The 12930-nt window shown below is 31.7% G+C and overlaps 1 protein-coding gene across 1 annotated transcript in view; it reads right to left on the minus strand.

Moving 5' to 3' along the window:
* Smp_163570 (ryanodine receptor related) overlaps window positions 1-12930 on the minus strand; it is a gene marked incomplete at its 5' end in the record, with an annotated part of 163645 nt that overhangs the window by 91870 nt on the left and 58845 nt on the right. Inside the window, 6 exons of the mRNA XM_018790926.1 lie at window positions 981-1389; window positions 2310-2359; window positions 2441-2564; window positions 3239-3396; window positions 4837-4955; window positions 9741-9980. Coding sequence (XP_018645937.1) covers window positions 981-1389; window positions 2310-2359; window positions 2441-2564; window positions 3239-3396; window positions 4837-4955; window positions 9741-9980 — 1100 coding nt within the window. The remainder of the gene's footprint in view (window positions 1-980; window positions 1390-2309; window positions 2360-2440; window positions 2565-3238; window positions 3397-4836; window positions 4956-9740; window positions 9981-12930) is intronic.

Raw genomic sequence — 12930 nt, forward strand, 5'->3', positions numbered from 1 at the left:
ATTCTTCATATTAAAATGAAATTTAATTGAGACTACAAAAACATCCACTTTTTTGAAATTTTTTCCCAAACATTATCTACAATAACCAGATGAGATGATTGAAAAATAGTAAGGGAAAAATTGTCAGTTTCTCCTAAATTAATTAAAAATTCAATTATCATGGTCATTATCTTATTATTCAGCCTATATGTGATTGCCTCAACGTATCGATTGAAGTAATGGAGTTATTTTTCTCATCTGATTCGCTGAAATCTTTACAAATATATTTTTGCTTCTTAATGTCCTATACACACTTTACACCTAATTATTGTTAGTTTATTTGTTAAAATCTTTGGTAGATCGTCGTAGAAACTGATAACCTGTTTATCAACAATTTTCCTTATACATATATGGGTAGCTCATCTTCCACCCCCACATGTTCTTATTATAGGTCAAGACGTTTTTTTGTCAGTTGCATTTTACGGATTTCATAGAAGATAGCACAGTAACAGTTGAAAACAAGCTAGTATTTAGTCATCTGATAGAATTCAGTCGACATATTAACAGTGTTCAGACTTATAGTTGGATTGCAAATTTTCCTGTTGTGTATTACTTTCTTGTTCTCTGAAAAGCATTCTTAGCATAACAGTTGAAAAATATGATAAAGTATTGATTCCAACAATTCTTACTCCAGTTATTTATTAGGATAACTAATTTATAAGCAAACTGCTTGAAAGAACTGAGAAACTTTCTATTCTCTAGTACCGTATGAATTCTGAGTGTAATCCATCGAAAAAATTTACTGTCAGTCATTTTACGACTTTAAGCTTTTCATTCAAACAATATCAACTAAGAAGTTAATTGATTTGTACAATACTCTAATTGGTTATTGTCGAAAGGTTTGTTTATAAAGTCAGAAAAGGAAGATGATTTAAATAACAACTGTGCCTACTAAACAACATATTTTTAGTTATTATAATATGTTTGATGGATAGACTTACGTTTTCCTGAATGGCAAAACTGAGTAACAGATGTCTGCTCATTTTTCTCATTCACTTCAATGGTTGAATCATTTGTCAATGGATGACGAATAATCATATTCCATAATAATTTTAAAATCCATGGTGGTGTACCTGAACCTTCTTCTGGATGACCCATATCAGGCGGGACTAATTGAAGTTGAGCTAAAGCTGTTTGTAATTCATCAGATGGATAAGATGGACCAAATGATGCTAAACTAAGGGTATCTGATGGACGTGTTAGTAATGGTGAATGTAAATGTAATTCATCGAACCCAATGTCAGCAGACTTATCAGAATCTGATTTATTTGCTGAATTGTTTTCATTATTTTCCGGTAACATTACACCTAACTTATTACAGAGTAGTTTGTGAAAACTTCGAAGCATTTCCTAGCGAAAGTAAAAACAATATAGAATCATTTAAAAAAAGGATGTGTGTAGTTTGTTGTCACATATTAAGAAAGGATTGGATACCTAATTCGCGATTCTTCTGTAGTGTGTACTCGTGACCTCTAAAACTCTAAGCTATCAAACAATTGGTTATCATCTACATACTGGGTGAAACGATAATGTATCCGAAAGTTTACAATTAAAATAATTTATTAATAATAATTAATTATTTTCAACCTGAATAAGCTCTAATTATTCTACAATTTGTCATCAAACCGATGATCTTCACATGATCCAATATACTCTTCTACTTGAAAAAAAAATTCCATGCAGGAAATATTTTCAAACCCAAAATCTAGTTGCTTTTAATAAAACAAAGAAAAAATTGAATTAACATTAAGAGGTAGTTTTCTTGAATGTAATGAATTAGTACACAGAAAACGTTTTATTTATAAAGATTGCAAACTCTTGATAAATTGAGCATTATTTGAATTTCATTTGGTTTACTAGGCATAAAATTCCTTTACATGGGATTTGTGATTCCACCGATTATCTTATTGGTGGCATAGGAATGAATTATATCATTTCCTTAGTATAAATTAATATAGAAAGATTAGGGTTACCATTTCAGAAACTTCTGATTGAGATTACTTATCTCAAAAAAGGCTGTTTATACCAAATTAATATTTCATAATTCTAAACGATACAAATTTCTGGTGACATCCAATAAATAAACTGAATCCTTTGTATTTCATATTCTTTCAACATCAAATTTAACTTACGACAGTTTTAATTTTCATGTAGTTTGTCATATGAATCAGTTATAAAACTATCTTACCTCTATTAGTCAAAGTAAAACATGATTAAACATCTGTGAAATTAAAAAAATCAATATAACCGGAATTTAACGATCATAGTACCTTAACTTCTTCTGAGCAGGGATTAGTTTCAACATCCTCTAATTCATCATCTTCTTCATTTCCAGAAACTGTTTCATTAGTTGACGGTTCAGCTTGTGTCTCTTGTGCTCGACCTGTTGGTCCACCTGGACCATGGATTTGTAAAAGACTTTTCATTTGTACTGAGGCAGGGCATCTAAATTCCCTTGTTCTTCTAGCAGCTACAGATGATGGTAGATTGGATTTCTTGATAGCCATATACCTAAAATTTTGATCCTAAACAAGAATTATCGGGATAAGTTATGCATGAAATACCAGAGTTATGGGAGGATTACTTGTATCATAATTTTATCTACTAAATAATGTATTTTCTGCAGTCCATTATCATACTTATATACTAGTACTTTTGTCTCAGATACGTTAATTATCATCAAACATTAAGAAGTAGCATCTGACTCATTTATGATAGTTTTATCTGACACTAACTCTGGTCATTCTGATCAGTGTACATAAAATCTATCGAAATGAGGTCATAAAAAATCCAGCAAATATATGACAACAGAATTTATACCGTATTTTTGCTGTTGCTGTTCCATACTCTCCGTTTTCGTTTTCTTCTCGCTGATTATAGATGATTATAAATACTCTGTGATAGCACTGAAATCGCTCTTTATTATCTTATTTATCTTAACAAATGATAACCCAGATATAATACTCAGAAAATAATGGTTCCTAACTGCTGGTATGCATTATAGTAATTCCAGTGACAAATGGGATTTCAGAAGAACCTTATTAACTTTGTCTTACTTACGTACTTTTAAATCTCTGTTCTCTGCATATTACATGTCTTTGGTACTAATCTGATCATACCTGTAAGCCGGTGTGTCTACTGTAATTATTTTCTCAATACAATTTGAAATTGTTTAAAATAAACATACTAATTGACTTACTTCTTGTAAAGCTTGTACAAATTTACTAGCGAATTTCACAACTTGTTCCACTCGGTTACGTAATTGTAAATCACATAAATTATGTAACAGACGGCATATTTCTAGTTTAACACTTTCTGGCAAGTGAAACTCGAGTAGACTTTCATACGTCGAATCACCTTAAAATATTAATAAACAATTAACATGACACTAATAATCGTAGTTATATAAAGTGTTAGTCTATAATACTAAGAAAATAAAATATTTGGAATCTCTAATTGCTTTGTAATATTGAAGCTTCATTATCACTGTAATTAGGAAAAAAGGGTGAGGAGTGTGGTCCTTATAAAATGTATGCAACAGTCGACTATAAGGTGTTGTCAGACACAAGACTCAAGTCATAAGTACTGAATGAAGTTTAGTGATCAATAAATGAAATATGATCATAGCAGCATAATACATGTTTGTTAGTGTAATTTTTAGAGTCGATTAGCACGTATCCTTGGAAATCTATGTCATTATAATTTGGCAATAAGTTACACCTATGAACTATTACTTTCAATATTGAAATACAAGTCGCTCTACTTCATAATTATAAGCGTTACTCCTAAATAAATATACGATACAATTACAAGATAGAAGAGTCAATAAGAATATATATTCATGCATATATTTATACATATTTTACAAGTGTCGTTCACTGAATGATTTGACATCTAATAAGTGTTTGATAACTTGATAGCAAAATATAATTTATAGTAAACACAATATTAGAAAAATTAATTAAACTATAGGACGAATAGAAAATTATATAAGTTGTTTGAATTTCATTCGATACTTATCTTACTATCACTGAATTATATATTAACCATAATGCTATAAAATATAGACATTAATTACTCTCATATGATTAACCATTTTTATAAGTTCATGCAGTGCTTTAACTAACTAAATGCCCTCAAATGCCATGGTATGGCCGAGAATGAGGAGAGTCCGCCCTCTCTCTCGAAATGCTCTCACACGGTCACGCGTGTACAGCCTCTGTCAGGGAAGTCCTACTCACTGCCTTCTCACGACGGGGGTGTTGTTTACGAAATTCAGAAGACAGAAAGCGAATGTCCGGTGCAGAAACCGGGTTCGTGGACACGGCAAGTCCATCTAGGGGAGTTGGAAGACCCTGATTCCAAACCAATGGTGTACATGGGCTCCAGTATCCCGAGGGAACAAATGGCGCATGAACCAATCGTCGGTCACCGGTCACCATGGGACTGCATCTCTTCACGCTGCCCCACTGCCTTGTGGGTCAGACCTTTAGGTCGAAGGCTCCGGGTGTGGCTCCTTAAGAAAACCATCTGCTTCAGTCTGGGCACCCGGGCAGTATCATAGCCCTTACACAATTAAATGAAATGATTTATTTTTCATACAACTATGAATAGTTTCTTTTCGATTTGGATGACTTAACGTTATGGTCTCATCACTTATAATAATATCGCTAGCTGAATGACAAAATGATAATAGGCTTCTACATTGATCATATTTAATTTATACAGTGAATATTTTACACGTTGTTATTAATCAACAACTCTAGAAAAACAGAAATAAATTACATATATACCAACCTCTTAATGGTAATGATGCTTTAAATGATTTAGGATCCAAGATAGCCAAAAGAGTGTGAATATCTTTTTGATCGAGCACACCCATAACAAGTAGAGAGTTGATTGTTTTTACTAACGGTCTAAAAAATTCAACAGAAGTTTTCCGAGAAAATATCATTATTAGTTTAGAAACATTTCCAGCTTATGATACTGGTTAGTCTTTGGAAAAATGTGAATCTATGAATCAATCTTATTATCCTCAGTATATTTCTATCTGACATGTAAAATACTATTTTTTAATTCGTATTCATCAAGATTATTTTAGATCAGGACTTATCACAACAAAGTCCAGACAAAGTATGCATAAACACTGTATGATAGCCAAATAACAATTTACTTCCGATTGTGTTTTCTGTTATTTGAGCATGACGTTGTCTTAATGTAAGTATTTAAAAATAATATTTTGTCAAAGGATTGTAGTTAATGATTAAAATACATGAAATTAGTTCCCCTCATTGATATAACGAGACCGGTTGTGACTGTCTAATAATGTCTAGTTGACCAACAAATAATAAACAATACTTAGGCCCCCTGCTTGAATATCTGGGCTACCTGTCCCTACCATCTGGATGTTTCAACAAGTTATCTTTTTTGTTCGTTTTCAGACATGAATCTGTTTATTATTCGCATAACCTATTCAGGAGCGTGTATAAAAAGTTTACAATTTATCGTTTTACAAGGTACAAAAGGGTACAATCGGAGATTTCGTGGTGGCTGGTAATATGCATTGTAAAGAATGAACATTAGTCAGCTGTCAATTCCTCAACTTCTAAATTCTAACTGCCAATCACTAAACTGTAAGGTGAACTATCTTCTATTTCTATTAAATCTAAACATGTATCGTGATATAATCACATTTCAAGAATCCTGGTTTAATGATTTTCAAGACGATTGTTTAGTATCACTGCGAGGTTTCAATATTTATCGTCCGGATCGATCAAGCAAAAAGATGTATGGCGGTGGTATGGTTACATTTGTAAACATGAACTAGTGTCGATCTAATTTTACATGTTTTAAGTTTTCAAACGACTTTATCAACTGTTTAACTTTAAGATGCTGTCCAGGACACTTGAACAAATAAATTATTTGTATGTTACCAAAATATACGGGACTTTGGACTGCATATCTACACAATCTGTTTTCGTTGATCAACTCAATGAATTTACCGTTACTGACTTCAGTAGTTCGCTTACACTTATATAAGATGATTATATTTTATCTGTATGTAGCCTTCTTTCATCACTAAATCAACAAAATAAAGTAGATTTTCCCACTAGTTTGAATGTCCACTCAGACTTAGTTTTCATCAGCGATGTATAAATATATGTGAGTTGTAAACTCACTCCAATTGTTTACTTCTGATTATCTTATTATTCGTGTTCTACCTAAACTATATGGCAAGCTTGGAAAGAATACACTCTTACACCAGACAAAGGAAGTCAAATACAGCAATTACTCAGAAAAAAATAATCAGAATCTGAAAAGAGGTTTTGTACGACATACTAGAGATTATTTACAGATGATTCATTGGAAAACACAGTTGGTGTTGTCACTTATTATCTTAAATTGTTTTATATTCGTTGTCTCACTGAAACTATTTTTGTAAGTATTGGTTGACATACATCTCCACAGTTAAAACGGTTACAAAGTTAAAAAGAAAGAATGTAAAAAGGAGGAAAACTCCATTGAAGTTCGGATGCTAAATGGTCCAATAAACCAAGAGAATTAATATCTGAACTCGATGTTTATGCACAAACTCCTATCTTGTACAAACTCTTCAAGTTTGTGGAAACTATTTAAAGAGCTTACAGGTGAAAGATGCATTAGAAGTGACAACCAGCTCAATGTTTGTAACTTAAATAAGTCTTTTGTATGTCTGTCGTTTGATGTCATGCTTCCTATATCTATAGGTTTAAAGAATAGTCATGTTCCAATTTTTAATGAAACTGATATCCGAAAATGTCTACAGTCACTCAACCTGTCACAATGTTTAGGACCTGATAGAATCGCAAAACTCCTTTTTAAGAAGTGTACCGACGTTATGTATCATTCATTACCGAGTATCTTTAACGAATCCTTCTCAACTAATCTCATACCAAAAATGCGGAAAAAGATAAAAGTAATCACAATTTGGACTCATTGCAAAACAATGAAAATATTACGGCTTCTCTCACTTCAACCTGCAATAAAAGAGCACATTGATCCGTATCAATTTGCTTATGGATGCAAAATAAATACTTTAGATGCTGCTGTTGTTCTGCATCATAATAATGTGTTCAGCTTGGAAAAGAGTAGAAAGTATGTTCGATGAACTTTTCTAGATTATACTTCTGCTTTCGACTCAATTCCAAGACAACTTCTATTTAACAAGTTAATCGGTGTCAGCATTGAGAGCTGGATAACTAACTGGACATACTCCTCACCGGAAGAGAATAGTATACTGTGTTTAACTGTTCAACATATCTACTAACTCAAGAAGGTGTACCGCAAAGAGTTGTTCCTTCCTTCCTTTTCTCTTTTTTTACATAATCCACCATCTCTACAGAAAACAACTGCTAAGCATCCGAATGGTCCCACTGGATGCATGCCAATTTTTAACTCTTCACATTCCCTTGTAATGAATGAGTTCTTGTCTCTTTTAGAAAGGTGGTCGGCTGTTAGTTGTCTCACACTTAATCATTCCAATTTTAAAACTACTAAATTCAGCCTGAGACGTGAACACCCCTTGAAAACGCCCTGTTGAAATCTGATGAAGCTTGTACCACAGGGGAGTTCGCGATAAAAATTTTCTTAGGTCATTTATCTTGATGTAATATTTGCCTCTGATCTCTCTGAGTCTTTTTATACTTTATTGTTATCGAAGGAAGTTTCCCATTTGACTTACTATATAAAGAGGCTGCATGCTTTTGACACTACTCGACATTTACTTTTATGGTTTTTTAATTCTTACATATTACCTACTATTCTGTACTGTTCTCCATTATTCTTTCCCGGGCTTTTAGGAAAAGACTTTGCTGTGTTGCGGAGAGTACTAAACCAAAGTATGAACTCAATAAAAGTTCCTAATAATATTAATAATCAACATTTAAACAGCATTTGAATAAGAAACCTTCATGACAGTTAAAAATACAATTTTTAATGATAAACGTTTTCTGTATAGGTAATTATCATCGCAGTCTGATATCACCTGGAGGACAAAAAGCAACAAAGTATGGAAAGAATTTTTGTTCCCATCATAGTATAATGAGAAAAGAATATCTAAGTTTGTACAAGCATGGTGAAATATTCTCTAAATATATGGAAATGTGAGCCACACTATAAAGATAATTTATTTCAGATTAATTTTTAACATTTGTTAACTTCAGTCATTTTTCAACTGTCGTTTGAAATCATAGGTGAACAGTCACTTTTCCTCTTATTTAGCTGGTTTCGGTGAGTGAGATTCCTTACTAAATACTACAAATATATTATTACGAATACTAGAGTATGCAATATTCACTCATTTATTACTAGAAGAAGAGGACAAAGAGAATTTCCATGAAATTAGAAAATGTTAATTTTGACACAGTTTGTGATAATATATCAGTCCTTTATGTGATGAGTGAAATTCATATGTCCAATCTTATACAATCTTATACAACCCCCGAGTGCCCCGACGTGCAATTTTTCATGGTGTAGGAGTAGATTTGAAGAAAGCTAGGGGCATCCAGAACAAAACGTGGCACCAATCCATGAAGTCACTGACAACTGAACTGAACCATGTTGGTAGGTGTAGACTACCTGGTTGGGATTCGCGAGATGATAGCAATCAATGGTTAGAGACCTTGAATGACATGGCTCAAAATCGTTTGCAACGGCGGAAGTGCATCCACTCTTTGTGTTCTTCCAAATTATAATCTTCTGAATTTTTCGTGTCTATCTTTTTTTTCTCTTTTCAAATTTATCTCACTGGATTATACTCCTTCAATAACATCTTCAAACCCTTATCTTTCACATTAATGCTTATACTCTTACTAATTCTACCACTATGGGATTGGAATCGACAACTACATCTCTGTGCTAATGTGGTATGACAACTCGAACTGATGTACGTACGTACGAAGTTCTACGTTGTGACTGACTGACTGACTGATACAATATAAAAAACTTACAATGGATTTTACTTATTATCACAAATTAAATATTTATTGACTTAATTTATGTTTATGTATCTGCAATCAGTTGTTTTTTATTTTTTAAAAGAACCTTGTTGAAATACTTAATGCTGAGAACTTCATATTGTACTAAATATATAATATTGGATATAACCATTAAGAATAACAATAATGATAATAATAATGATTCAGTGACGCAGTGACGAAATTTCATTTGATAAACAGTAACTCAGTAATTGATTTTATAATGAATGTTCTTAAATTGTACACAAGTTATGCAATTACTTTAATCATAGAAAGAAACAATATTTTAAATTGTAAAACGCTTTTCCTTAAATCGATTTTTTTATTTTATTTTCAAGAAATTTATTCAGTCAGTCTATAACCAAAAAACCAAGTTCGATTCCGAGGTACAGGGTCGTGGATACCCACTACCCACTAGGAGAAGAAACGACTAGCCATATGTTTAAATAGGTATATGAAGAAATTAATTTTACCATTTATAAATAAAGTGCTCAACCAAGGTTGTATCGCTGATCAAATGAGAAAGGATTAGTTAGAGATAGTAAAAACTGAAGAAAAAAACACCAACTAACCAAAATGATCTACTGGTTGTAGCACATATCAATAACATAATATATTTGTTATGTAACGAAAACCTTAATCGTACACGTTTTAAGAATATATATTATAAAACTATTTTTTACTTACAGTAATAAATGTTCATAACTTCCACCAGCTGGATCACGTATACTACCACCTTTATATACACTATCAACTAAACAATCTAAACAGAGTAATTTCAATTTATTTAATGGAAATGGTGGACAATCGGATAATTTTAATAGACCATTCGATCCGGCTATATTCAATGCAGTTGACATTGCATTATCTTCTTTTGTTTTTTCTGGTGATGTTACAGGTAAATTGCCAGTTCCATCTGCTCCAGGACTGTAAAGTGGAATCAAATGAGAAGCGATGAAATGTAAAATGTTCTTTATTCAGTCAAAACACGAGCGAAGTATATATATATATATATAACCAGCTTGATGTAATCAATTTTATTGTAAAAAATAATGGATGGAAATTGAAAACTTACTCAATCTACTTTGTCTTAGTATTCACAGCACTCACACAAATAGTATGGCTTCAAATCAAGTACATTGACGTATACTCGGTACATAAGTTGTATAAATTAGTTTTAGTGTGTAATATCAAGTTCTACTTGATTTGTGATACACTAAATTCAACATGAAAGTCAGTTGAAAATAGTTGATTTCCCTTTAATTTCTCTACACCTTACGTCAAATGTAATAATTATATTGAATCAACCATAATATTCAATTTGTAAGAGGAAATAATAATTAAAAAAACATAATTCAATCGGTTGAAATATCAAATCATTATCTATCGAGCTTTAAGATCGTCACCATATTTTCCCAGAGTTAAAATTATGATGTTTGAATCTACGGTGAGACTATCCGCACTATAGATGAATCGACAGATTCGATGTTGGATGAACAGTATTGAAGTTGAAAATATCCACACTATTTAAATTAGGAGAAATGATCCAATGAACTATTCAATCGTCTATCATCATTGGTGTAGATGTTGATAAACTCTTTTTTCTCATAAATACTCTAACACCAACGTATATAAACTGATTGAATTGTATTGTATTAGGGCAAAACGAAAATTTTGTTCCGTTAAATCGAGAAAAATAATATTTTTATTAAAAGAAATAGAAACTTATAAACGTAAATAAAAATAAAAAAATATTTTGCCATAAGTGAAATTAATAAAAACATGCATTGTCACATTTTATTGAATATAAAATCACAATAAGTGAAGTGAACCAATCAAATTTAATTATACACTTATTCAAATGCTAATCGAAGCTTAGGTATAAATGACTAAAAAAAAATGAGGCTAATGATAGTTGTAACTTATAGCAATCTCTTTTCTACAAATATATGCAGTAATTCAGTCTAATAGTACTATTTGATTTCTTGAACTTCACATGATGTTACTCTTTACTATCATAAAAATGGTTTGACAATAGATGATTACTTTATGAGTTATAACAACTTTATACTTGAAATCTACTAATTAAGATAAAAAGGAGAGGTAGTTTTGACCTAACCTAAACTTTCAAACTAGTTGCTGTTAATACAGAAATAATCACTTTTTGAGTATATTATAGATTTGAATAATCCTGAATGCAGAATATGACTATATGTCACATGGAAAATATTATTTCAACTAGAAGTTATAGTAAGCCAGAATATGTTTTTAACTAATCTATACAAAATTAAGAAATGATTGACTGAATGTGAGAACTCCATGAAATCATATTATTTTAAGTTAGCCTTGACTGACTGAGTTATTACATACACATTGTGTGAATGACCAAGATTTATTCGACGCAAATACATTAAGATAAAAGCTTAGAAAATCTAATTTAGTGTAAAACGTTTGCTCCTATATACTAAGTTATATATGTCTGCTCTTTCAACAATCTATCTGAGGTCGTTACAATGACAATAAGTTAAAAAAAAATAAAAACATCTCAGATAGGCAAAATTAACTTGACAAACTCCATAACACTATGTTTTAGGTTTATGACTTCAGAAATTCGAGTTTTAAGGTGAATTTTATACTTATTCCTTATGCAAAAACACACATCAATACTAGACACATTTCAAATAGTTTATTGTAAGACGAAGATATAATACAAATCAGACGGCATTTCTTTGTCAATCGAATAGGTATAATGAAAAATCCCATTTAAATATTTAATAAAGAATTTCATAGTGTGAATCCCAGAGAGATATTAACTACACAGCCAGCGAAAACCAAGAAGTATATATATGTATATACATATATGTGATTTGCAACGAAAAATTATTTCTAATTGAGTAATGGTGCAACACAATAATTGTTGGGTTTCAAAATGATCAAATGGTTACTTGAGCAATTAGAGAAAAAAGGATAATGATAATCAAAGTAATTATTAAAAAAACACTAAAAACTTAATAATTGCTAGAACGACTAAGCTCCAGACTTAGTGATGCAAGTAATGCAGTTACCTATTACCTCATAGATACATGAATTTTTCTAAGTTCTCGAGGGGTAATCTAGCCCTACACTACTTGAAATTTCTAAAAGCATGACCCTCAAACATTTAAGCTTGAAGAAGTCACTACTCTATCGTTGAAAATAATTACCAGGCAATCTACATTATCAGACGAACAGGTCACCTGACATTTAATTTCAAGTAAAATGTGTTTTCCTCACTACGCTGGTGTAAAACAGTAAGCAGACATGAATACAGGAATTTGATACAAGCTGTTACTTCCCTCCAATCAATTCATATTAGAATGAATTAATTAAGACAAACTAATTCAAGCGAGAAGAATCGGGTTTGAGTTTCGTTGCGAACATTAACACTAAGGTTAAGGTGCATTCAACTGATGAGTTCTAGATAGGGCAAAATGAACATTCTGCATTCCACTACTAGCCAATATCAAACCTCTTAAAAATAGTTGAACTGTGAAGTATAGAATTTCGGTAAGAGAATAATATGGGGACGAGAACAAAACAACTAATTATTAACCAGTTCTTAGCCGATCAGGAAACAGCTTTTTTGAATGGATAATTTGATGGAAAGACAACACTAATAGTACGAAGTGTTACAGATTTCATATGAGAAGGGGTTTCGTGGAGATTTAGTATTTTCATGATTGAAAGCGTGAGTCAATTGAAGCTAGACCACCAGGAAAAACATGGAAGCACTGGACGGCCGTTTCGTCCTATTGTGAGACTCCTCAGGTTTCATATGGTTAATAGGTCTGCAAAAGTCTTCTTTAGATTACTTTGTTTTCAAAGTAAAAATAACGGA

This window comes from Schistosoma mansoni, assembly GCF_000237925.1.
Source record: "Schistosoma mansoni, WGS project CABG00000000 data, supercontig 0013, strain Puerto Rico, whole genome shotgun sequence".
Lineage (NCBI taxonomy): Eukaryota > Metazoa > Platyhelminthes > Trematoda > Strigeidida > Schistosomatidae > Schistosoma > Schistosoma mansoni.